General features: G+C 48.8%; 1 protein-coding gene across 1 annotated transcript; it reads left to right on the top strand.

The window, feature by feature from the left end:
* Nucleotides 1-10,695: 10,695 nt before the first annotated feature.
* Nucleotides 10,696-11,655, top strand: LOC135384765 (uncharacterized). The gene has a single exon (XM_064613951.1). It carries the CDS (start codon nucleotides 10,696-10,698, stop codon nucleotides 11,653-11,655), a length of 960 nt encoding a protein of 319 aa, XP_064470021.1.
* The last annotated feature ends 15,279 nt before the right edge of the window (nucleotides 11,656-26,934 follow it).

Here is a 26,934-nt window from a genome sequence, read left to right as displayed (position 1 = left end):
AGGGAGTTGCCTCAGGACAGAAGCCGCCGATATTTCGAACAGAGACTGTTCTTCTTCTGGGCACCGTCCTCATCATTGGCATGGTATTTAAAGGGTTAGGTGTGACGTGTTTAAAGGTTCATGCGAATTGTGGGTCAACAGCCCGGAGGGAAGAAAGGTTCCGTACGGGTTTTTACGGCCGGAGTGAATGGCTGCTTTGTTAGAGTGTGGAGGGGATTATGTGAACGTAGTGATCTAGGCTACAGACCGGTTACAGAAAAATGGAAGGTTCACGAACACGTGGACGAAACGGGACAACAGGCAAGAATTGGCAAGCATAGCGAAAGATAAGGAGGTTAGTGGTTACGTGGGGAAAAATTCCAGAACCAGCAAAGGTCGCTCTCTTTTTTTTTTTTTTTTTTAAATATTTGTAATGCAAAGTTGTGGCATGCAATAAAGAAAGTAGAAGCAGTGGCCATGCATAACATAACAGATGATAATGGAGGTAGAAGGGAAAAGCATATTTTATTTGTGAAGTGTTTCTAGGGTGCCTTGTGATTTGTTGATACCGGACGGGTGAAGAGCGTTGAACTTGTATATGAGATAAGACTCCCTATCACGTCTGTCACGTGTGGATCTAAACCCGGTTTCTAGAATATATAGTTTAATGTTGTCAAAATTGTGACCAGGAAGGTTAAAGTGTTCGGCGACTGCTTTGGGGAGTTTGTTGGACGTGTCGGTTCTGTGTCCGGTAAGGCGGTTGTTCATTTGTTGGCCGGTTTCACCAATGTATTGCATAGAGCAGTCGCCGCATTCAATGCAGTATATGACATTGGAGCTTGTGCACGTGAATGCGTGGTTAACGGGGTGGGTGTAATTGCTCGCAGTGCTTTTGATGGAGTTAGCGTGTTGAACGTGTTTGCATGTTTTGCAGCGCGGGAGGTTGCAGGGTCGTGTTCCCGTGTACGGGGTGCTTGTTTTGCTGATTTTGGCATTGACCAAGGAGTCTGCCAGGTTTTTTGCACGTCGGTATGTCACCTGTATAGGATTTAAACATTAAACTATATATTCTAGAAACCGGGTTTAGATCCACACGTGACAGACGTGATAGGGAGTCTTATCTCATATACAAGTTCAACGCTCTTCACCCGTCCGGTATCAACAAATCACAAGGCACCCTAGAAACACTTCACAAATAAAATATGCTTTTCCCTTCTACCTCCATTATCATCTGTTATGTTATGCATGGCCACTGCTTCTACTTTCTTTATTGCATGCCACAACTTTGCATTACAAATATAAAAAAAAAAAAAAAAAAAGAGAGAGCGACCTTTGCTGGTTCTGGAATTTTTCCCCACGTAACCACTAACCTCCTTATCTTTCGCTATGCTTGCCAATTCTTGCCTGTTGTCCCGTTTCGTCCACGTGTTCGTGAACCTTCCATTTTTCTGTAACCGGTCTGTAGCCTAGATCACTACGTTCACATAATCCCCTCCACACTCTAACAAAGCAGCCATTCACTCCGGCCGTAAAAACCCGTACGGAACCTTTCTTCCCTCCGGGCTGTTGACCCACAATTCGCATGAACCTTTAAACACGTCACACCTAACCCTTTAAATACCATGCCAATGATGAGGACGGTGCCCAGAAGAAGAACAGTCTCTGTTCGAAATATCGGCGGCTTCTGTCCTGAGGCAACTCCCTTCCTACATTCTACCGGTTCGCTGGATTTCTACCCATCTACATAGAGGTAGAGCAGGACGTCAACCATGAGATTTCTCAGCCAGGACCATCGTGGGCTGCAGGTCCAGGGGTCTTGTCACCTCAGCTAGTCCAATCCTCACATAACCTTGCTGCTGACCACACATACACAGTGCAAGAGGGTCCACGGACCTTAAAAAGCAAGATAGACATCACAGTTGAAGCACTGGACAACGTGAAGAAGCTGAGACGCTCTGAAGAAAATGCCCGAAGACTGAAGAAAAAGGTACTCACTGCGGAGAGTGTTATAGAAGATCTCGAGAAGAAATCTCTCGTATCAAGTCAATGCACTGACGTGTTTCGTGGCACCTTGTCTGATGTGCAGCTAGATTTAGTACTGCGCACCCTACAGAACAAAGCTGGAAAAGTAAGAAGAGAGCAGTATCCCCAGTCACTGCGTAGCTTTGCGCTCACTCTCCAGTTTTATTCAGCAAAGGCATACGAGTACGTCAGGAAGACATTAACCTTTCGCTTCCACACCAGGCAACACTTGGGTCGTGGTACAGCTCTATACACGGCGAACCAGGTTTCACACAGGAAGCCTTTGATGCAGTCAAGGTTCTAGGTCCACATCTCTGAGACACAACGTTTTCCCTACCCTCTACGAGCACATGTTCGAGTGCTCTCCAGAAGAAAACCACGTCATTCGCCTCATAAAGCTTATAGCTAACTGCTATGGCAAGATTCGACTTCACCTTGCAAAGGAGCACACAGAAAACGTGAATGACAGACCACGACTACGAAAGAAGCTCTCAAGAATCATAGTATTCATCAATCAATGACAATGTCTAATGGCCGTAGAAGTCGAGTATTGTAATATTAATTTATAAATTCTACATGCCATGTTCGCAGTGATGTTACTGTGCAATTTTATCCAATTTTACTGGGTATCACTTTAAACAAGCCGTTTGTGAGGTAGGGTGGAAGTAAACTGCGGCGTTAACCTCGCAAGTGCAATCACTCTTGCAGCACTTGTTACGTCATGCGCTCTTCGTGCACAGCGCTTCGAATTTCTGTAACGAACTGCGCCGACAGCTGAACAACTGCAACACACTCGTAGAACACAATACGAATGCCAATGAATTATGGAAAAGGCCAAACGAGAACCATATACAGCGCCTAACGAACCACAGAATAACAAACGAAAACCACACACAAACGAAACTACCTTACAATAACAAACAGTGCAAACCCTTTCTAAGCAAAAGGAATTAAATTTATAAGTTGTCATTCACCAAATTCCTCTATTTTTATGCTTCCCGTGCACGTAACTAACGACACCATATTCGGAGTACAGGAAGCGGAGAAGAAAAAGAACGTAATTACCATGAAAACTACAGACACACCACCGAAGCACGGTAGGAATACACCAGCACACTGATTCCTAAGAAAGATGCGTGCTAATCAACAATGAAGAGCGTTTAAAGAGTAACAAATGCTCCAAATCGAATCGCTTCCCATTGTTTCCTATGGGAGCAGCCGGCGCCATTGGGCCCTCCAACATGGCGGCCGGTTGCCGCACCTCTCTCACACGAGCCCCTCTCCTATGCGCGATCCAGCCTTTATACATAGCGATCAGTGGTTTGGACATGCTGGTGGCGTTTGCGATACACTGTGGTTTAGGACCGACGTGGCGGCCGCACGCGCGCAACACTGCGAACTGTCGGCCAGGGTACTACCCCCAACGTACTTTGATGACCCTGCAGATGTGTTGTCCCTCCTTCAATAAAGCAATTCGTACGAAACAGCAGCAGCAGAGACGGTATTGCGTGTGTATGTGCGGAGATGAATTGCGGCATTATGGGCCGTCCTATAGGAAGTGTACGGACGGAGGATGATGTTGCTGCGGACCACAGTTGACAGGGCGAGCCACGCAATGTAGCGGCAGACGAGCTCAAACAGGCGTAGCTCTGTAGCTGTCGTTGATTTGATGCCACTGTATAACTTGCATACCTGCCAGTTTTTACAACCAAGATGGAACAAGCGAGACTGACTTGAATAAAAAAAATCATTGGATCTCATTTCTTCACGCCACACACCACAGCGCGTTATCCTCTCTAGCATTACTTCATAACTCATAGTAGTTCTGCTCCTACATTTGACTGCAAACCATTAGGCGCAATTTAAAATTATCTCCTCATTTTCTGAGCAGTTCGGCGATTCCTATACCGTATTACTCCTTGTTGCATCAGCAGGGATACTGCTGTTTTTTTTTTTCTTTTTATCAATGATCTGCCTTCGTCAATCGAATCATCTATCAGACTTCATGCTGATGATTTTGTCTTGGACCGTTCTGTGTGCAATGAGGAACATCTTATAGCTTCACAAACTGACTTAAATGTTGTTGAAAATGGAGGCTAATATATATACGTACAACGAAAACTAAATGCGTTACGTTTTCAAGAACAAAACACTTTAGTATATCTATTCCTGATATAACACTGCACTTGTATCTTACAGCGAACCTTAGCTGGAAACATCATATTTCCGTTATATGTAATCAAGCAAATAAAGCACTCCGTTTCATAGGAAGGACATTATATTTGCCCTAATCAAAAATAGGATTAATGGCACACAATTCTTTCATTCTATCTAGAGTGGAATGCGTCGGTAATGTGCAGCCCGTATGATAAATGTTTGATATACCCCAATTTGGAGTTGTTTTCTAAATAACCTCATGGTGCAACACTTTTCCAATACAATATGTTTTCATTCTGAATTCCATTTCAAAATTAGTTTCGGAACACAATTTCTATGTTGCTCACAACGCGTTTGTTTTCTCAGATACGCCCATGTATGGAATCTTGTAAGTGACTGAAGTTATTTTCGTAGATTTCGCTAAGGCATTGCCTCGTGGCCTTCTTCCGTTGAAACACGCTGCCTCAAAACTTGACGCTCGTGTATTAGAGTGAATGAGGACTGGTACCACTAATGGACGAGAGAGCTGATTACATATCCTGTCCATTCCGGTGAACCCCGCGGCAATGCTCTCGGTACACTCCTACCCATCGTATTCATAAATGCCTCTTTCGATCAGTCTCGTCTCCTGTCCATTTATTTAAAATTGCGCCGTCTACTGCAAAATTACCTCTCCCGCCGACTCATTAACTTCACAGAACGACTTTCATTACATTAGCAAATGGTGCACTATTAGAGAATATCTTTCAGCGTTAACGAATGCAAGCACATGTGGTCACCTCGTTCTCCATGTTCATCACTCTCCCAGTGTTATACTAATGCGTGCTTACTCCATCACACATAATAGACAAACATAATGCACGCAAACAAGCTGGTCTGCAGTAGAACATTATCCACACTTGATAATCACAGCCTACGTACGTCAAGCGAGCTACCCTCAACTACGCTGACCGTAACTTACAAAACGTAAATATTCAGCCGAGAGACACTAATACTAATTGAAAAACAATAGCTTTATTATTAGGACTCCCACGCAAACATACCCATTTCAGGCCACCGTTATCGGAGATGTAGAATAATTTCAAATCAATTCAGTATTTCAGGTAGTCCTCGTAACGCTGGGGGCCGATGTGAATGTTTCTGTGTCCTCTGTTTCATTTCTCATTTCGCCGAATGTATCGACTCCACCAATATTTACGTTTATGATTTCCCGTCATGCATTTTTTCGTGCGTCGATTACCCCACCCCCCACCCCCCCAAGATTGGACGGAAGGAGGAAGGGAGCAAGAACAAGGTAGCCGATTATCATCACTTATCTTTTCTTTTCAAATATTGCAATTGCAGGCATACTCCTTTCCAGGCATCATTTAGGGTAACTACCGGTGCGTGTTGCCGGGTGCTATATCTGTGCTATGGTGAGCTATCTGTACCCCTTCTCCCAAGCAGGGGAACACGGTGGCAGTTCCGGCGCGTGACGTAAATTCCGGCGCACGTGCAAATGTTTTGACAAGAAGATGCTCCGTAAGCAGTGCATTGCGGCGGGAGCGGCATACGGTAGCTTGAAAATCGCCATATACAGGATATGAAGGGAATTCTTACTTTAAAAAAAGCTATGGAAAGAAGCATAGATGTTGCTTTTGCAGTTGAGTTCTACGGCAAGGCGGACATCCTCTGGAAGAGAGCAGAACAACAAAAACTTTTTTTAAGATGATGAATGGGGAGTTTCCTCCCAAGGGGCGATACTCTACCCCATTCCTGGTGGTGATGTTGGGAATGAAATAATGAGTCCCTTCATAATAAGGATCGAAGTCCTATTGTGTCCAAAAAGGTCAAAAGAGCTTTGAGCGCAGAGCGTTGGTGGGCTCGATTCGGCCAGGGACCAGGCAATTTTCATAGAGAGAATGGGCGACAGTCCAGCTGACTATAAGAGACCCGGAGAGTGCGGCTCGGGATGGTTGGTAGTGTGGGCAATGAAGAAGAATCTGCTCCAGATCCTCTAGAGCACCACACTGACAGCATCTGGGAGAGTCAACTTGTCTCAAGCGGTAACGCCACTGAGCTGTAAAAGCCACATCGAGTCGCATTCGATAAATTAATGCAGCATCTTGACGAGAGCTGTTTCGTGGCATGCGGAAAGCGAGAGTTGGATCAACTCTGCTCAGCATAGATGGGGGGAGAATGTCGGTTGTCAATTAGAGGGAAACCAGGGGTGTCACGAGGCGTCGCAGAATAGAGCGACTGTCTCCTTGCAGCAGTGCAATACTGGTCCGCTTCCGATACGAGAGAGCTGCTTCAGCGGCGCTGTCCGCCTGCTCATTCCCCACCACACCACAGTGGGCTGGAACCCAATGGAGAACCAGCCTGTGGCCTGCTGCGTACACATGGTGGTAAGTCATTAACACATAGGGGTGCAGATGAGCCTCGTATGCCAGCATTTTCAATAGCTTGCAGTGCAGATTTCGAGTCAATGAAGACTGCCCATTCCCGCGGGGTAACATCAACTATGTGCTGCAGAAAGAAAAGTATGGCATAGAGTTTCGCAGCTGTTGATGAGGTTGGATGTGAAAGGCGTCGTCCTTGCACTACGCCTACGGATGGTATGACGAATACCGAGGTGGATTTGCCGTTTCTGGATGCGCCCTCTGTATATGCTGCTGTAGACGTAGAAAACGTTTCATCTACCAGAGCATGAAAATGGGCTCGAAGTACTCGAGGAGGAACTTGATCTCTTCTTTTCAGAAGGTTCGGAAGGCTTACGAAGGTCTGTGGTACCGGCAGAGACCTGAGGGCTTCCGGCGGTGTTACCTTCGTAGCTACGAAGCCTGTGAGATTCTGCGCTACTCGATAGAAGTCGCTTTCAGGGCGGTATCGAATTTTCCTGAGGAGCGGGTGACGGGGAATGTGAGCACGCAAACGTAGGAAGTGCCGAGCCGTTTCACGTTCACGTAGAACCTCAGCCGGAAGTTCAGGACACGAGCTTCAGCCACGACTTGCCGTGTTTCAGCCATTCTTGGAACTCCAAGGCAGCGTCGAAGGCTTCGAGCGAACAGGGTCCGAAGGGTATTTAATGCTGTTGTTGATATCCTGTGCAGGATAGGAAAGCTGTAAAGTACAGTCGCCCTCACCAACGCCGCGTGAACTGCGAGCAGGGAGCGCTGATCACAGCCCCATCCTGAGCCGGAAATATGTTGAATTGAAGGGAGCCCTCGCGCACTTTGGTTTCCAGGTGCTTAATGTGACGAGACTAGCACAAGTCCGAGTCGATTACCACCCCAAGGACGCGATGGAAACGTATAGGCTCAAGCTTCTTGGCACCAACCCGAAGAGGGAAATTTGTCATAGCTTTGCGTGCGAAAGGGAGCTCGACGCACTTTTCGAGTGAAAGGTCCATCCCAAGGTGCGTGAGGTACGTATGTACATTATTTAAAGCCAGCTGCAGTCAGCGCTGAATGGCTGGTGTGGTTTTCCTACTGTCCAAAGGGCGACGTCATCTACAACCAGTTACACAAAAACCGCCGCTGGTAACCGCTCTGAGTCCGACGCTCTTTAATGTGGTGATGGCCGATCTACAATCGGTAATTCCTTCGCAAATTGCAATTCGGAATTCGCAAAGTGTCGTGGAAGAGAGTATGTAACTATAAGATGACTAATTACCCGAAATTCATTCATTATCTCTTTAATTACGGAATGGCGGGCAAAAGCAAGATGGCAGATTGATAGACTACCTTCGTTAGCATCATTCCACGTTTAAAAAATTCTGAAACATGCGCGTGCGTAAAAATATCCATCCCCGAATTTTGATATCCAAGTGAGCCGAAACCGAAAAAGCGCGTCATCCTCGCCGACGGAAGCTTATTTGGGCCGGAAAGCGATTGATCTGGCCAGCTGAGCAGCACCAACTCCAATCATCTCCATCGCTCCAAATCACATGACCATCTGACGTGAAATGAGCGCTGTACTCCGTTCCCGGTCGCCGCGGTTTCGGTGCTCATTTGCATATAAAAATTCGGGGACTGATATTTTAACGCACGTGTATGTTTCAGGATTTGTTAAACGTGAAATGGCTTGCGACTACGATAGCCTCTCAATCTGCTATCTCGCTTCTGCCCGGAATCCCCTAATTAAAAAGTTGATTAACGAATTCTAGGTAATCAGTCATTTTGTAGTTGCGCACTTTCTTCGAGAGGATGTCCGCCTGGCCGTAGAACTCAAGTGCAATAAGGACATATATGCTCCTCTCCTATGTTTTCTATAAAAATCCTGTAAAGGCTAAAAACACCCTGTATATCGCATCCAGCATCCCCCCCCCCCTTCATATATACCGGGTGTTTCACGAAGGTCCCCAAGCTGAATAATGCGTAATCACTTGATGCTATCGAATTGCTTTCTATTTGGTCATCATCTTTGAGACATCGGCAGAGAACTAAGCAGTGAGCGGCTCATTTAAATACGCTCATTAATAAAATGAAACTCCCGACTTTTCAATTTTACTTCGCACGCTTTCGGGACACCTGTTCTGCTGATTCGGACCTTCAGCGAAATATATTCCACGAATAAACTCGCATTGAGACTTAGTTTTTTAGAGTAATTAATTGGTTTCGTTTTTCTCTGTGGAAGGAAATGCCACTCCTTTTCTAAGTGTCACTAATAGCGAATTCAGCTGGTCGTTTTCCTGCAGCGCAGTGTAGGGTACAAGTGTGGGATTAGCCTTCAAACAAACGAAGATCGAACAGAAGGACCAGTGAAACGCGACGCATGTTCAGTTGCGGTCGCCATGTGACATGCACACCAGAGCCAGCACAACTTTTTCTGCACTAGAAAGACCAGCTGAATTCGCTATTAGAAAGGGGGTGGCATTTCCCTCCTCTACAGAAAATATATACATGTCTTGCTAGCTTCCGCAAATTCAAGACTCCTGCTCGCCTGTGAGTCAAAATGGACGGTGAGGTGTCTAAGTTTAATTCGATTACGTACACAAACAACACAGAAGCGAGGAATTGCTTAGAGTATTAACTCACCATCAAGATAACGTACGTGTTTTACTGCTTTTGGTTTGAGACATTCAGTTGGTCCATCGCAAATGAAACTTGAGCGGTGTTACACCATGGCACGTTTCTGTCTCTTTGCATTAAATACTTCATGTAAGATCCTGTCACGAACCTGATTCGGACAGTTCTTGAGACAGCCGCGACGGGACGTCCTGCGTATTGTAGAGGGGATGGTGTTCCTTTACATGAGTCCTGATCGGCGACGTTGGAATGTCTCGGGTGTGCTGGGGAGCTTCTCAACCCACGGTTTCGCTCCACAGGACGTTGCCGGTAGAACTGGCTGGCTTGTGCCATGAGACGCGGTCAGAAGCGTACCGATCCGAGTCTTCGGCTAAGGCATGGTAAACGTGAAGCCACCCCCCCCCCTCCCCTCCCTCACCGCCCGTCAAAGCTCTGTAAACAAAGAAGAGGAAACGCTCATCGGCCCTGCCGAGATTGTAAATTCTAATTCTCTTGGTCCCCGCTCTATACTGTCTAAACCTCCCAGGACTTGCCGTTCAACGATCTCTCCTGCGAGCCGGGGCGGCTGCCCTTGTCGACCCCTCCCCCCCCCCCCCCGTCGGAACGACTCTGCGCACGGTAGTAGTGGCGCGTCGTCGGACGTGGAGCGCACGGGTCGCTACGGACAGGGATTTCCATCTATGAGCTCCCAGAGATGTCCGACGTACATCCCTTCCCGGATATGAAGATTGCGATCTATTTCGGACGTCGCCAGGATAAAGTACTCTGCACGTAATCCGGCGTACTTTTCCAAATGTTAGACAATACAGCTGATTTGGAACACTATCAGACTACCTTATACCTGAAATCTGAATATCGCATGCCGCCCACGTTTCCTCCGCACACATCCTAAGTCAGACGCGTAGGGGATATTCCAGATAGAGTCCCGTTGAGATATCCACAGGACGTCCACACACAGTTTGAACGGGACATTTCGTAATTTCGGAATGTGATGGGATCGCGAGGAAGTCCTCGGGATGATATCTGTTGTCTGGGAAGCGCTGTCTCTGAGCTGTGTTCGCGGGCATGCGGGAGAAGCTATTTTCTTTGCTTCTCACAGATGCTATGGGAACAACGTGAACTTCGAAGAAGGGAGTGTGAGCTTGATGCAGTCCGTGACGAACTGAGCTGCCAATGCCGGAAAAGAAAGCGAGCGGAGTAACGTTTGCAAAGTTTAACTACTGTTTTGTAACGGTTACTTTCGCAGCTACCGCCGGTCAACATTGTGGTGGGAGACGACGCTGCTCGATTTCCTGGGGTCTATTTATAGTAATAACGTTTATTTTTTTTATCAGGGGTTTTGCTAAGGGATATGTGGCGCCCCGCTTCGACGAAGTTGGCACCTGCCTTCTCGTGGCGCTTTTCCACGCTCTTCCTTTTTTCACGGGCCTTGCCAGGCCGAATAAACCTTCAGTTCCGATTCAGCTGTTGTAGCGAGCACTTCTTTAGCTTATCCCCTACAATCTGGTGACCCGAAAAGAACTCGCCCATGGAGAACCCCGGCGATCCCTCAGGCACATCTGAGGAACCTCATTTTCCTCCTGCACGCTCTCCCGCACCTCCCCAAGCCATCCAGCCAACACCACCAGCGATGGGCCACATCGCCGTTCGGCTGCCGCCATTTTGGCACCGGAGCGCGTTCATCTGGTTTCAGCAAGTTGAGTCTCAATTTATCCTCGCTGGCATCACCAACCAGTTGACCCAGTACCGGCATATAGTCGCTTCTCTGCCAGCCGAGATCGCCATGGATGTCTCCGACGTCATATCGGGCCCGCCCGCCACCACTCCATACGACCGCCTCAAGGCAGCCGTTCTCCAACGGACGACGCTATCTGAGCGCAAGCGGCTTCAACAATTGTTAACGGCTGAAGAGCTCGGTGACCGAACACCGTCTCAGCTGCTCAGAGCCATGCAGAATCTTCTCGCTGACAGAGCAGCCACTTTTGATGAATCCCTGCTCCGGGAATTGTTCCTGCAGAGGTTGCCGGCTACTGTCAAGAAGGTCCTCTCCACTGCCGGCGGGTTGCCACTTGCCCAGCTGGCTCCGCATGCAGACAAGGTGATGAAGGTTGCTCTCCCTGGATTAAGCATAGCCGCAGTCTCCGGCACCAACAGACCGTCTCGCGGTCCGGATCCCCCTCTGCACGGCTGCCACCCACCCTCACCCTCTCCAGCTGAGCTCGTGGCAGAGGTAGCTGCCATGCGAACTGAGGTTCAGCGTCTTTCCGAGACTGTGGCTGCTCTGCACTCTCCTGACAACCGTCCACGATCTCCACGCAGATCCTCTCGCTCACGCCGTTCCCGGCAGTTCGACAGACGGCGACAAAGCCTATCACCACACGACAGTGCCAACCCACTTCCGTGTTGGTATCACGAGCGCTTCGGCGACGCGGCTTTCCGATGCACACGTCCTTGTGGCTGGTCAGGAAATGCCCCCGGGAGCCGTTGATGGCGGCCAGCGTTTCCCCGTCTCAAGCAGCAAGTCGCCTATTCTTTGTTGTCGACCGCACCACCAAGACAAGGTTTCTTGTTGACACCAGGGCTGCCATCAGTGTCATACCAGCGTTCTCCAATAATCGGCGATGTGAGCCGTTATTTCATCTGATGGCAATCTACAACACCGCCATTCTCGTTTACAACGAACAATTCATCCGCCGAAACGTCGGCCTACGAAGAATATTCCCGTGGGTATTCCTCGTCCCTAATGTCACGCAGCCGATCCTCGGGTGGGGGCTTCTTGCACCACTTCGACCTTTCTGTTAATGTCGCCCGCCGTCTGCTCGTCGACGACAGCACTCGTATCTGTGTCCGAGCCATCCCCACCATTCCTTCGCCGCCATTTGCTATCCGTGACGTTTGCCACCTCTCTGTGTCGTCGCCTTACGCAGACCTCCTTCACGAGTACCCTTCGCTTATGCAGCTCCCGGACTGGACGACGCCTGTGCATCATGATGTTGTACACCGCATCGAGACCAAGGGTGCACCCGTGTTCTCCCGTCCGCGTGCCCTGGCTCCTGAGCAGCTGAAAATTGCGAAGGCTGAGTTTCAACACATGCTGGACATCGGCATCGCACGACCTTCTTCTGCTATTTGGTCCTCGGCTCTTCATATGGTCCAAAAAAAGACCGGGGACTGGAGGCCCTGCGGAGACTATCGACTTGTTACCGTTCCGGATCGATATCCTCTGCCACGTCTGCAAGATTTTACGGCCCACCTCCATGGCATGAAGACGTTTTCAAAGATCGATCTTACGAAGGCCTACCACCAAATACCGGTTGCTCCCGAGGACATTCCGAAGACGGCCATCACCACCCCGTTTGGTCTCTTCGAATTCCTCCGCATGCCGTTCGGCCTTCGCAACGCTGCACAGACGTTTCAGCGATTTATAGACACGGTAACCAGAGGCCTCCCATTCGTCTTCGCGTACATAGGTGGCATCCTTGTCGCAAGTCGGAACCCTGCTGAACATATGGAACACCTTCGTCTACTCTTTTCGCGTCTCGCTGCGCATGGCATCGTAGTGAATGTCGCGAAGTGTGAGTTTGGCGTCTCTTCTTTGGAGTTCGTTGGCCACCATGTCTCTGATGCTGGCGTCTCGCCACTTCTGCAGAATGTCGCCGCCATCCCCGACGGCAGTCCGTGCGCCAGCTTCGACACTTTTTGGGACTCGTCAACTTTTATCGCTGCTTTATTCCTCACTGTGCGAGCGTCCTCCACCCTCTTGAAGCCCTGCTGTCACAAGACCACTCTTCCCGCCAGGGCAAGCGCTCAAAGCCCTCTTCGAAGTCCGCCGACTCGTCTCCAACCATCGTTTGAACGGACACTGCTATGGACGCTTTCCGATCCGGGAAGTCGCTGTTGTCCTCTGTAACGCTCCTCGCCCATCCCACGCCTGGAGCCGTCACCGCCCTTATGGTTGACCCCTCGGCCACGGCTGTTGGCGCGGCGCTCCAGCAGCAAGTGGGGGCAGAATGGCGGCCTCTTGCGTTCTTTTCCAAGGCCCTCAAGCCCGCCGAAACCCGGTATAGTACCTTCGGCCGAGAGCTCCTTGCCGCGTATCTTGCCGTCAAGCATTTCCGCTATTTCTTGGAGGGCCGAGATTTCACCATCCTGCCGGATCACAAGCCCCTGACATATGCGTTGCTTTCGGCTCGCAGCCGCTATTCACCTCGATAGACACGTCATCTAGCTTTCTTGGCTGAATTTACCTGTCGCATCGAGCATGTACCCGCATCTCAGAATGGTCCAGCTGAATCCCTAAGTCTCATCGAGGCTATTGACGTGCTGTCGTCTGAAGCCCTGGCTCGAGCCCAGTCGGACGATTTCGAACTTGCAGCCCTTCGGTCTTCCTCCACTTCCCTGCGTCTGCAAGATGTCGCCATACCTGGCACGGGCCTATTTCTTTGCTGTGACAGTAGCACGACGCCACCACGCCCGTACGTCCCTCCCGCTTTCAGTCGCGCCATCTTCGACTCTCTGCACGGATTGCCTCACCTCGGAGTACGACAAACTCAACGGCTCGTAGCTGCCCGTTTCGTCTGGCCGACGATGCGCTCAGACATCCGCTCGTGGGTCTCCTCCTGTTCTGCATGCCAGAGGTCCAAGGTTACCAGGGACACATCTGCACCACTTGGACGCTTTTTACCGCCAGACTCCTGTTTTGACCATGTCCACGTGGATATAGTTCGGGCCGCTGCCTGTATCCTGTGGTCAGCGCTATCTCCTGGCTGCTATTGACCGATTCTCCCGTTGGCTGAGGCAGCCCCATGCCCATAGGTCGGCGAATTCATTCATGATGGCCTTCACCGACTTCATTCACCATCACCTCATAGAGAATGATGTGATGTTGAATGAAGGGCATGACGTGATGTGAAGTTGAAGTTGAAGTTGAATGAGCGGCATGATGTGAAGTGAAGTTGAAGTTGAAGTTGAATGAAGGGCTATGATGTGATGTGAAGTTGATGTTGAAGTTGAATGAAGTCCGCGTGATGGGTTTTGAAGTTGAAGTCCGCGTGATGGGTTTTGAAATTGAAGTCCACGTGATGGGATTTGAAGTTGAAGTCCGCGTGATGGGTTTTGAAGTTGAAGTCCGCGTGATGGGTTTTGAAGTTGAAGTCAGTGTGGTGGGATTTGAAGTTGAAGTCAGCGTGATTGGTTTTGAAGTTGAAATCAGCGTGTGTGGGTTTGGAAGTCAGCGCGATGGTTTTTACGGGGAAGTCAGCGGGATGGGTTTTGAAGCTGAAGTCTGCGCGATAGATTTTGAAGATGACGGATAGGTTTCGAAGTCCTCATAATGGGTTTTGAAGCCGACAATATTTAGTCGATGTCTGACCTTCACGTGTCGTGACAGTTACTTGTGCGAACGCGTGCGGGGTGAATGGCAAATGTGTATTGGAGTGCACCGAGCGAACATAAACGCTTCGCGTTTCGTGTCTGGTGTGGGCGTATGGGCGTGACACTGCAGATGCCTGGCAGACTTCCTCCCCCCCCCCCCCCTTGTTGTGTACCGGCGGTCGCAGGGAGTGAAAGTGTTTGGAACGCGTTACTCTATGGCGTAGTGGGGCGCGGAGGGAAATGTCATGTAGCCGGGGGCAATTGTATGTTGCGAATGTGAGCGGTAGATTAGATCGAGATGCGATTTGGCGTTCTGCTGTCGCGCGGTCTGCACGTTGCGGTTGTTCTGTTTGACTCATTTGCTCGCCTACAGCTATAATGTGCGTATATATGTATATTGGATGGGTTTGGATTTGAGCCTCCGCCTTCTGTCGCGTACGCGCGTTTTACTAGGCCACAGTAGATTGCTGTCGTGCTGATGAAGTGTGTTTTATTAGGCTTATTTTGTGTCTTCTTAGATTGCTTATTATTCCTTTGTGTGATTGGGATCCAAATAGGACAAGATCGGGCTGGCATTGTTTTTGTGGACGTCTTTTGTTTTAAATGTAATACACAGAGGTCACTATAGGTCTCTTATTTATCTGATGTGCATAGGTCATGTTTTGGGGAATTATGTGTTCGGCATGCATGTAGCATCCATCGGACACAAGTGTTCCATCAGAGCACGCAGCTGATATTTCTTAGATATTCATCGCCAATAAAGTACATTTAAGCAGAGGCGGGGAAGTTAATTATCACCCAAAAGTTACGAGTTACGTCATTAAGCTAAATATGTAATGAAGTTACAACCTTCAAGTTATCAAAATGAAATTAAGTGAGAAATGAAAGTTCTTGCGACTATGCCGAAATTAAGTTGGGAGCGGAGTTCCGAATATACCTTGTCAATTGGGCACAAAGTGAGAATTGGAATTCCAAGTTCTGTGAGTTCCCATTTTCCGCGCACATTTCATAGAACCTTGCCAGTGGCCTTATCACCTTCCCCGTAACAAAATGCACTCCACGCACTCCAAACGAACGCTCTGGTGCGACCTAACTCTGAAGCACGTCGGAATAGCGTTTGCGTACATCCAGTACATCGCGCTGCAACAAGGCGGAGCAGACAGGCTGCTGGCGCCGCGCACGTGCAAGAGGCGGGGTCACTGTCGTCGGATTTTTCAGCAGCAAAATAAAAAAAAAGGAGCCCGCGTTGTGCGTTCTGCCTGCTTGGACGAGAAGCGAAATAGAAATTTCTAACTTTGCTCATGATACTTTTGCGAAGTTACCTCAAAAAGTGACTAACACTAAACTCAAGTGATTATGATGAGAGGTTGTTTCAAATATCAAATAAAAACAGGTAAGAGTGGGAATTGTTGTAAACTGTGTCGACACATATTTATTTAGAGATTGTGAGGAAGGAAAAGAAACTGTTTCACGGACTGTAAGTTGGTGGTCTTCCGAGCTCCTTGCAGTCTTCACTTCAATTTCCGCCTCACATTCTGTATGTATTACGTGTGTCCGAACGCCTCGGTCGTTAAGAATTCACTTAGTGTTCGTCCGTATATACCCTCCTCGGAGGAAGAAGAATACAATGGGTTACACTTCTCCGAGGAGAGATTCTCAGTTTTTGGTGTCAGTGATTTATCGAGACCATGATACATCCCTGTGACACCCCCTGCAAAAAAGGGGGCTTGCCGTTTCAGCTGTTATGACATGTCGGTAATTATACGTGTAAAGCTGTTATCACGTAGCTGTAATAATGACCACGCCCCCTGCTTGGGATTCCGGATAAACCACTGCAGTGGTGTATTGCCTGAAAGAATTAGAGTAAAAACATATGTCCAGAGAAGGTGATTACAGGTCGCTGAATTCGTTCATGACGGCTATTTCCAGTGTCAGTAAGCATCATGTCACAAGAACTCATGTAATACTGAGTGGCTGGCCACGATGTATTCCGATGCCGAAGCTAATAGCCGAAGGTACCCCCGCGTCACGAATGAAAAATGGCACGGCGGAAAAGCCGGACGTACGAAGACACATGATCGTGCAATGTACCGGCAGACACGGCGATCGTACGAAGTCGTATGAACGTTCAATGTTCCGGCAGGTAAGGATGTCGTACGAAGCCACATGAACCTGCAATGTGCTATGCGCTCACTTAGCTGTCAACAACGGGCGCAACATTGTGCAACAACCCTACCGCATAAGCAACATACCTCCCGCCGCCGTTCACATGCGACAGCGGAGGTCAAACGCTGCATCGCTCCCTTTCCTCCTTTCTTGGTGCACCCTGCTTCCAAGCCCAACCCAGAGCAAGGCGACCGCACCCTCCAAAGTCCACACAGCATACCCCTCCTCCGCTTACGCTTTCGCCCCCACTACCAGGAAATCACCGCTAACAGGGGCGAGGAAGACCCCAACGTCGTAATCCTCCAGCAGCGAGCAGCCGGGCACACCAACGTAGGCCTTCGTTGGTATTCAACTTCAAAACCCCATCAGCGGTCACCCGAAGCCACATGAACGCGCAATGTGCTATGCGCTAACTTATTTGTCAACAACGGGCGCAATATTGTGCAACAACCCTACCGCGCAAGCAATACACCTTCCGCTGTTCGCATGCGACGGCGGAGGTCAAACATGGCATCCCTCCCTTTCCTCCTTCATTGGTAAATCCTGCTGCCAAGTCCAACCAAGTGCAGGCTGACCGCGCCCTCCAAACAGCATACCCCTCCTCCGTTTACGCCTTTGCTGCCACTACCAAGAAACCCACGCAAACACAGGCGAGCAGGACGCTAGCGTCGTAATCCTGCAGCCGGGCACACCCCACGTAGGCCTTTGTTGGAGTCCAACTTCAAAAACCCCATCACCGACTTCTGCACCCATCATAGGAACTTCAAAACCCCATTACAAACTTCAACTTCAAAATCCATCACTGACTTCAGAACCCATCATAGGAATTCAACTTCAGAGCTCCATCACAAACTTCAACTTCAAAATCCATCACCGACTTCAGAACCCATCATAGGAATTCAACTTCAAAACCGCGATGGGATCTGAAGTTGAATTCTGATGATGGGTTCTGAAGTTGAATGATGGGTTATGATGTGATGGATTCTGAAGTTGAAGTTGAATGATGTGATGTGACGTGATGGGTTCTGAAGTTGAAGTTGAATGATGGGTTATGATGTGATGAATTCTGAAGTTGAAGTTAAATGATGGGTTATGAAGTGATGAATTCTGAGGTTGAAGTTGAGTTACGGGCTCGTGATGTGATGGTTTATGACCGTGATGTGATGTGATGGACTTTGCGGAAAACTGACCATGATGTGATGTTGAATGAATTCTTAGCAAAATGCCGACCTATGCGGCCATGCCTGACGCCACTGCCGCTACCCTCTCCGCAACTTTTCTATCCACCTGGGTTTCCCGTTTTGGCGTACCTTCGGTGGTGACCACAGACCGCGGTGCCCAGTTTGAAGCGAAGCTTTTCTCCGAATTCCTCAAGCTTCTGGGGACACGGCGCATCCGCACCACATCGTACCATCCGGCATCCAGTGGTATGGTGGAGCGCGTCCATTGCCAGCTTAAGGCCGCCATGATGTCTCATCAAGAACCCACCAATTGGCCATCCATACTCTCGGTTGTCCTCCTGGGCATCCGTGCGCCCTTCAAGGCCGATCTCAGATGCAGCTCCACCGAGTTGGTCTACGGTACCACCCTCCGTCTGCCCGCCGATTTTCTTCGAGGTACCCACCGTCACCCCTGACCCCAACACTTACGTCGACGCTCTCCGTCGCGTCTTTCAAGACCTCCGCCCGGTTTCACCGCGCACACCCTCGTCAGGGTCATCCTTCGTCCCGCAGCAGCTGCTGTCTGCCACGCACGTGTTCCTCCGCCGGGACAAGATACGCAGGCCCCTCGAACAACCCTACTCTGGTCCGCTTCCCATCTAGCGACGTACGGAGAAGTTCCTGACGATCTCCGTAAACGGCAAGCCGGACACTGTTAGCCTTGACAGAGTCAAGCCCGCTTTCGTCGAGCCCCACCTTCCGGTTTCCTTCTGCCTCGCCGCACCCGAATCCATCGCTCAAGCCAAGCCGCCCCCAAAAGTCTCCAAGCGTGTGTCCTGGGCAGATCGCTCCTTCGGAGTCTAGGGGGAGGCCCTGTGGCGCCTCGCTTCGACAAAGTTGGCACCACGCCTTCTCGTGGCGCGCTCCCACGCTCTTCCTTTTTGCACGGGCCTTGCCCTGCCGAATAAACCTTCAGTTCCGATTCAGCTGTTGTAGCGAGCACTTCTTTAGCTTAGCCCCTACAGGTACACGAACTACGTTCAATTATCTTGTTGATGTATGCCAGAGCTAGTATAGCGAGAACCGACACTCACTTGAGGAAGGCTCGCTCTACCGCTGAGAAAGAGAGTTGCTATTCCATCTATAAGTTCTGCTGAAGACATGACTGTAGCAAAACTGTTTGGAGTCAGTAGGTCTTTTGTCAACATTGTGTACAGACAGTTCTGTGTAGAAATTGTGACTAAACAGTTTGTCAGAACAGCTGAGCCGGTTAGAGGTCGTACAGGTTCTCCTCAAGGTTGGGGGGGGGGGGGGCTTTAGGCGACTGCTACATTGAAGTGTGCCCACCAAAGGACCAGGGCTCGTATTATAACTATGAGAGGGGATCTATTTATATTGACAGAAAACGTCAGCCAGAAAAGACGGCTTGTTATTCCTTGCTAAATAATTCCTTAGTGGGTAGTCAACTTCGTGGGGCAGTAAGAGTAATGCAATGTGGGGTCAGAGGTCGGAGGTCGTCGTCCCACCCACGATGTCACAGGCTGCTGAGGAGACCGGTAACACGCAGGTAGTGGAGAAGCGCCGCGGTTACACCACCGCTGTGTGTGCCAAGTAGTGTTGCGAGAGCGATGGAGTATCCGGGGCTGGTCAGGCGAGACTTGAGTTTTGTCGCGGAAGGACTTGGAACAGCGACAGTCGAGAAGAAGGTGTCGAATGTCTGCCTCAACGTTGCAGATAGAAAATAGTGGTGTGGCTTGCTGGTCCATTTTGAACAGCAGTGACGGGCGACATTGAGGCAGAGTCGATGAATGACAGATTCTTACCTCCTTGAGACACGACGGCAGATAGTGTACCCCATCGTTGGGTCAATGTACCCGAAGTATAGGCGGTTATCTTTTTGTCAATTTCTGACAATAACTACAAATTTATTTATATTTATGTCGGATCTCCTGGCGGAAATCATGATTTGGCTGTGTTTCAGAAGTCACGGCTGCCTGCTGTAATCAGCAGTCTCCTTTTCAACACATGCGCAGTGTCCTTGCATGGTGTGGATGTGGGCCGTGTTATACTGTGAAACCAGGCCTTTCCACTCCAGCAGCGCCTTATGAAACCGTATCCGGACAGACCAACAAACACCCCATAAAACCGAAAGCTTAACGGTCGACTTAACTCGACTAACTTATCGTTCCGTATAGAGTTCAACTGCCGACCTGCTGAATCTCTCGACAGTGTGCTTCTTTCGCGTCCGATATGTACTCGTACCTTCGTCTGCTGTAATACTATAGCATTTCATATCTTTGGTGCAATTTGCCTCAACATATCCACACTTCATTTTCCAGGTCCAGAAAAAAAAATGCTGAAAACGTTGAGGAAAATACCCATCAACCGCAATCACTTATCTTGTGTTAAGGCAGTGACAATCTAGGACCGACATTACCCCAAGCGGGATGACGCCGAAATAAAGCATTGAAGATTAAATAATATTGAGATAAAGATTGAAACATGTAAAAATCAATTTTTCAAATAAATTTTCTAGTATAAGCTCTGTCAATATCTACGGTGGCAAAATCCACTCGTAGAACTACACTTCACGAAATCAACACTTCAAAATAAATCCTCTCTGATTGGTGGACGGCCGAAGCGCCCTACGTCCGCCTCGAAAAATAGTACGACCGTCGTTGGGAGGGCCTCAATATTCCCGATTGCGAAATTCCCTATCTAGAAATTCACGGTCTCGAAACGGAGAAAACGCTCCGATTGATTCGCAAGATGATATGACGTGTTTAAAAAATTCGATATCACCCATTAACCGCTCAGCTTCATGAGTTTTCGATGTCTGTGAAAGTCGTTTTTGCGAATGGAAGTCACAATGCGGCCGTTAGGCTTAGCAGGGCGGACACGTCGGAACAGCATGTTGGTTAGTTCATTCGTTAAAACAATTTTCACAGACATAGCAAACTCGTGAAGCTGAGCGTTGAATTGGTGATATGGGATTAATGCATATCATCTTGCCAAGCAGTCGCGCATTTTCTTTTTCTTTTTTTCGAAATCGTGGATTCTGAGATATGGCCATGTTATCCCTGTATCCATACGCGTCGTCTTCTCCACTTTGAAGCTGGATATTTCAATTGTGCGGGTTCTTATTAGAGGAGGCATCATTAATAACGGTAGAAATGTTTATAAAAACGTTCTAGTTATGCCTTGTATTGAAAACAACGTTGTGTCGCCCTCGAATTAACATTCCACACATTCCCTCCCTAAGGTTAAAGGGACTATGAAACGATTTTTTTCTTCGTTTCGTTCGAAAGAAGACATTTTTCTGAGTCTAGAACCGAAATTTTACTTTCGTCGCGCGAGCGGACTTCTCGGGAGCGAATTTAAACGGAGCGGCGAAGGGAGGACAGCTGGCGCCGCGCCGTGGGGAGCTGCCGAGCGGAGACACAACGGGTAACTTGACGCGACCACGGCCGGCTCAGCAACACGTCATCGTGACGTGTTGCCGAGCCGAGGAATCCCACCAGGAGCATGCGCCGTAGGATCCCGCGTATGCGTTCATCAGGAGTGGAAATCTCCATGACAGCAGCTTTCGCGCGATCGGCAGATTTCGGCAGTGGCGGCAGCCACAGCGCGAGCTCGCGGCATTACTTGCCATTGTGCAACACCGGTGACGTAACGGGGAACCGAAGCGCGTCCGTACAGTTACACCATCGGCAGGGAAATATGCGCGAGAGAGGAGGAACGCGGAAGAGACATTTCCAGCGCGCGCTCCTCGAAGAGTGGAGCGATTTCGTCCGGAAAAATTTGTGGCATATTAGTTTCTCTGCGGGAAGAACAGTTTCCATCGAAAAAAAGTATGGGGGTTCGGGAAATTTCATAGTCCCTTTAACCATGATTTATTATTGCAGTGTTTATTTTGAGGGCGTGGATTTTTCAGCGATTTATTTCGGAAGGTGGATTTTCACGAGAGTATTTTTAATGATTTAAGTTGGCGTACACTCCGTCAGGCAGGGGCGACAACAATTCCCCCTCTTCAAATTGTATCCCTTCTGGAACTTACGGCAATACATGAGGATTATATGAGCATAAATGTACACGAAAGGCGAAAACTTATTGAGCAGTCATATATACCACGTGTCGACATTTTACATTTTTGGTGATTTTACCCAGCCCGTGACCCACAAACATTTCATCACAAACACTAGTATGTCTATTACTATGTATTCATTTCTCGTATTGTGTGATACGCAAACCTACTACTACGGTCTGCCCCGTTTATTCGGCACTAGCCGTTTCCAGCGAAAGTATCTTGACTGCATGGGATCCGTACACATGGAAGTCGAGACGAAGACGAGTCATGAGTTGTTCACAAAGCATACGTTTATTTTGTAGGACATACAAAACTGTCCATACTGGCAAATTACTGTAGTGTTTCATCCTAGTGTTTCAAACTCCTACCGATGACATTAAGTTGTGAAACATAGTTATTCTTTGCTCTTATGTATAGACTCTCTCTTCTTGCACATTGCAGCTTTGCTTGCCATGCTCATTGCTGATGTACGTTGCTTTGGCTGGGAAGGCGCACGAATGCCTATGAACATATCTGAAAGCAATAGGATGACCTTTCCTTGCACAGTCTAATGGCTGGAGTGGTCAATGTGCGGTACATTGGTACACACAAAAGGTTGAACGTTGTTGTGCACAACACTGTCCTGCACAGGACATCAGGATAAAAATATGCAGTGCTTGAACTGATTCAAACACATCTCTGTATTTGTATTCTATCTTGAAGCTGATACATTAGCTATTGCGCTCTCCCCTCATCATCTTGAAGACGATCAGTTGGATGGAAAGTTCCACAGAGCATATTAGTTTACTACTCAATCAGTGATCCAGAGTGTAACTGTGGGTATGCACGCCATAATGTACGCCTTGACTGTTCTTGACGATGAACCAAATATCATTTTCTTGTGGACAGCTCATGATACAAATCGTCACATGTTACTAGCCGTAGGGAATACTATCATATGTGCGAAAGCTTTACCCGGATGTTCGATTAAAATCGGATCATTAATGGGCAATGTTGCCTAGATAGCCATGCATCTGCCGAAAGACACACAGGAGAGCCTGTCCCGCAACCTTCAATTAAGAAATAAAATTGCATTTCAGGCAGCCAACCAAACGTTTCCCAATGTCAGCCGAAGCTAAAGCAACTTGAAATATAGTTTGAGCAAGAGACAGTTGAAGCTTCAATTCTCCATCGTTGAAGAAAGCGTTTCTTACCGGTATCGGTACCGGTTCTGTGAGGTTTCATCTTCACCTGTTTTCCTGTGAAGACGTACGGTGACTGTTCTAGGTTAGGGCTGCCGCCATACCCTCGCAAATCGGCGCTTTTCAGCTTTGGATCCTTATTTTCGTCATATTATCTACCCACATGATGAGATCCTTCACTATCGCATTGTCCCATATAAACTGCTTCTTTTTATCCTGGGAAGCCAGCGGGACATCCGTGGATGTAGAAGCGCAGGGTTCGTGGGTGCGACCATCTTGCGCCTGCGTTGAACTCGACGGCAGCTGGGGAGCTCACTTGAACGTCAACCACGGTTTGCGCTCTGCTGCAGTTTAACAGTGGTATAAGACGCTTTCGAGCTGGAGAAAGCTCGTGTGTCCAAGAAAATCTATAGACCGAACATAGTTGCGGCGCTGGAGGCATAACAGCCACGGGAGGCAAAGGCTCGGGTTATCATAATCGGCAGCAAAACAATGCCGGTGCGCGGGTGGGACGTGCTACTGCCCCGACAGCACAGTAAGAAAATAAAAAAAAAAATCAAAGAAAGCATCTTATGACCAGTGTTCAATGGTACAACTCGGACACGTCGGCGTATAGCCGCACATTCTGAATAGGATTTTCTTCATTTCCAATTACGCGTTCTCCGTGCAACCAAATAGTTATTAAAACTGATCACCTCACAGGAGCTGTGTACGAACCCATCCTACTCTAATTTTACTCTAACTTTACTAGAAGGTAAAGCAGATAGGGCGTTGCACTTTCAGGTTTTAGTGAAAAACACAGGTTTCCTAACACATTTTCAGTGTGTTAGGGCAGCAGCAATGTAAGAAAAACACACGCTATCTCTACAGGCTCTACAAGGTGAGGAGCGGATACGTGCGCTCTTTGAATGTAACGTCACCCAATCATTGATCGTTAATCGACCGATACAGACAGCGCAGACATGCATCTATGAACTTCGCAGAATGTCTGAAGCAGCGCAAACACACTGCTCCCTATGTGTACTTACACCAAATTTAATTAGTGCTACATAGTTAATAGTGCGCCTCTGATCTTTACTGAGCGTTCATATAAACCCATTATAGCGATGTTGTCCGAGCGATTAAACATTTACCATAACCGAAACCTCATTGTCCGTCGCACTAGCTGTCTTGGGAGCCCCGAAACTGTAGAATATTTGGAGAGCGAGATTACACTACGAGAGAGCTCGACCATGCAATCATGAACGCCTGTTCGCCTTGAATGAAAACGCCGAATGAAAACGCAGGGACGCTCCAAAGAGCACACAAATACCAATCGTAGATTGGGAGTTCTCCGGGGTGCGGGGGGGGGGGGGGGGGGCGTTGCAATAGGGCGCCTACAGTGTTGTCTCTCGTCTCGTACGGTAGCGTTATGCAAGCAAAGAGGAAAATTGATGAATTTTTACGGCAGAGACAATCGCACAGACACACAGGACGATGGAGAGAGACCGAACAATGGAAATACAAGACTGCTGCATGCGGGCTAATTCTGAAACACGAAGAGGCTTAAAAGAGAATATCACAGTTACGTCGCGAGACGAAACTACGAGGGGTGTTCAAGTCAAACAGGGACATTTCATTTTTCGCAAAAGTAAAATGAACTAATACAGGCGAGAAATTAGTTTTATTTTTCAATGTAATCTCCAGCAGGGCACTAATGCACTTGTCCCAGCGTTTCACGAGGGCTTGGATGCCAGCACCGTAAAAATCCTTACCGGCGCGTAGCAGTCATGATCGGACCGCATTCCTGGCCTCGTCGTCGCAGCTGAACTGGCGGCCCCCAAGGAACGCCTTCAGTGGCCCGAAGGGATGGAAATCGCTGGTGGCGAGGTCTGGACTGTAAGGGGGGATGTGGCAGCAACTCCCAGCCAAGTTCCTGTAAGGTGCGTGTCGTGAGATGCGCGGTTTGCGGGCGTGCATTGTCCTGTACGAGGACTCCTTTGGTGCTGAGGCCCGGCCGCTTTTGCTTCAGCGCCTTATGCACATCCCTGAGAACCTGGCAGTAATATGCAATATTGATGGTGGTATCACTGGGCAGAAAATCAACATGAACAACGCCAGCCTTGTCCCAGAAAACCGTGGCCATGACCTTACCCTCAGACGGGGTGCTTCGGAACTTCTTGGGAGCTGGCGAGCCCGGATGCTTCTATTGTTTTGATGCGCGTTTAGACTCAGGAGTGAAATGGTGCACCCACGTTTCATCACACGTGATGATCCAATCAAGGAACGGCTGTTCTTCACTGTCGAAACGGTACCTTAGCTCTTGGGAGATTTCCAGTCTTGTCTGCCGGTCAAACACGGAGAGCTGCCTCGGGACCCAACGGGCACTAACTTTACGAAACTGGAGGTGTTCATGAATGATAGTGTTCAACGTTCCTATAGAAAGGTCCGGCTTTCGAGCCAGTTCGAGACATGTTATGCGTCGGTCCTTGAGGATCAGGCGCTCGACGAGTTGGATATTCTCAGGAACTCTGACACTGGGCTCTGAGCCGCCCCGGCCGGGATCGTCCTGCACTGATGTACGGCCGTCTCGAAACCGTTTGCACCACTCAAACGCTTTGCTGCGGCTAAGTGTATCGTGGCCATACTGAGCCTTAAAGGGACTATGAAATTTCCCGAACCCCCATACTTTTTTTCGATGGAAACTGTTCTTCCCGCAGAGAAACTAATATGCCACAAATTTTTCCGCACGAAATCGCTCCACTCTGCGAGGAGCGCGCGCTGGAAATGTCGCTTCCGCGTTCCTCCTCCCTCGCGCATATTTCCCTGCCGATGGTGTAACTGTACGGACCGCACTTCGGTTCCCCGTTACGTCACCGGTGTTGCACAATGGCAAGTAATGCCGCGAGCTCGCGCTGTGGCTGCCGCCACTGCCGAAATCTGCCGATCGCGCGAAAGCTGCTGTCATGGAGATTTCCACTCCCGATGAACGCATACGCGGGATCCTACGGCGCATGCTCCTGGCGGGATTCCTCGGATCGGCAACACGTCACGATGACGTGTTGCTGAGCCGGCCGTGGTCGCGTCAAGTTACCCGTTGTGTCTCCGCTCGGCAGCTCCCCACGGCGCGGCGCCAGCTGTCCTCCCTTCGCCGCTCCGTTTAAATTCGCTCCCGAGAAGTCCGCTCGCGCGACGAAAGTAAAATTTCGGTTCTAGACTCAGAAAAATGTCTTCTTTCGAACGAAACGAAGAAAAAAAATCGTTTCATAGTCCCTTTAAGTCTTCTGTGAATTTCAGATGAATTTATGCCTTCATTCACGAGAACCTTCATGGCAATTCGGTGTTCGATGCGCTCTCACCTCGTTGTCGGCCATCTTGTCCACCACGTGTCTTCTGTTTTGCACAAACTTTGGACCACCACGTTGTGAATGCGGACGCCTGTCGCGTGTGAAAATGACGAGAAAGAAGTAGCGCGAGCCATTTGTACACTCAGGAGACAGAAAGTCCCGGTTTGACTTGAACCCCCCTCGTACAATTCACGTTCTTTGTGTTCACAAAGAAAGGACTAAAGGTGTCCCAGTACATGCAGAACATACCAACTGATTTTTAAAACAATGTTCCGTATAAACAATCATAAATACACGTTGGCTGATGGCGATGCACCATTACCATATACTACTGTAAAACCCTTTAATTTAATTTTTCATTTGCAGGAAGCCCACACCGGCAGCACAACAACACAAAAACAAGGCAACGAGGGTGGATCAAATATAAACGGGACTTTCATTTTATATGTATTTTATTGTCCTGTGTTCATACCG

The sequence above is a fragment of the Ornithodoros turicata genome, chromosome 2 (genome assembly GCF_037126465.1).
Source record: "Ornithodoros turicata isolate Travis chromosome 2, ASM3712646v1, whole genome shotgun sequence".
NCBI lineage: Eukaryota > Metazoa > Arthropoda > Arachnida > Ixodida > Argasidae > Ornithodoros > Ornithodoros turicata.
This window is presented reverse-complemented; position numbering and strand designations above follow the sequence as displayed.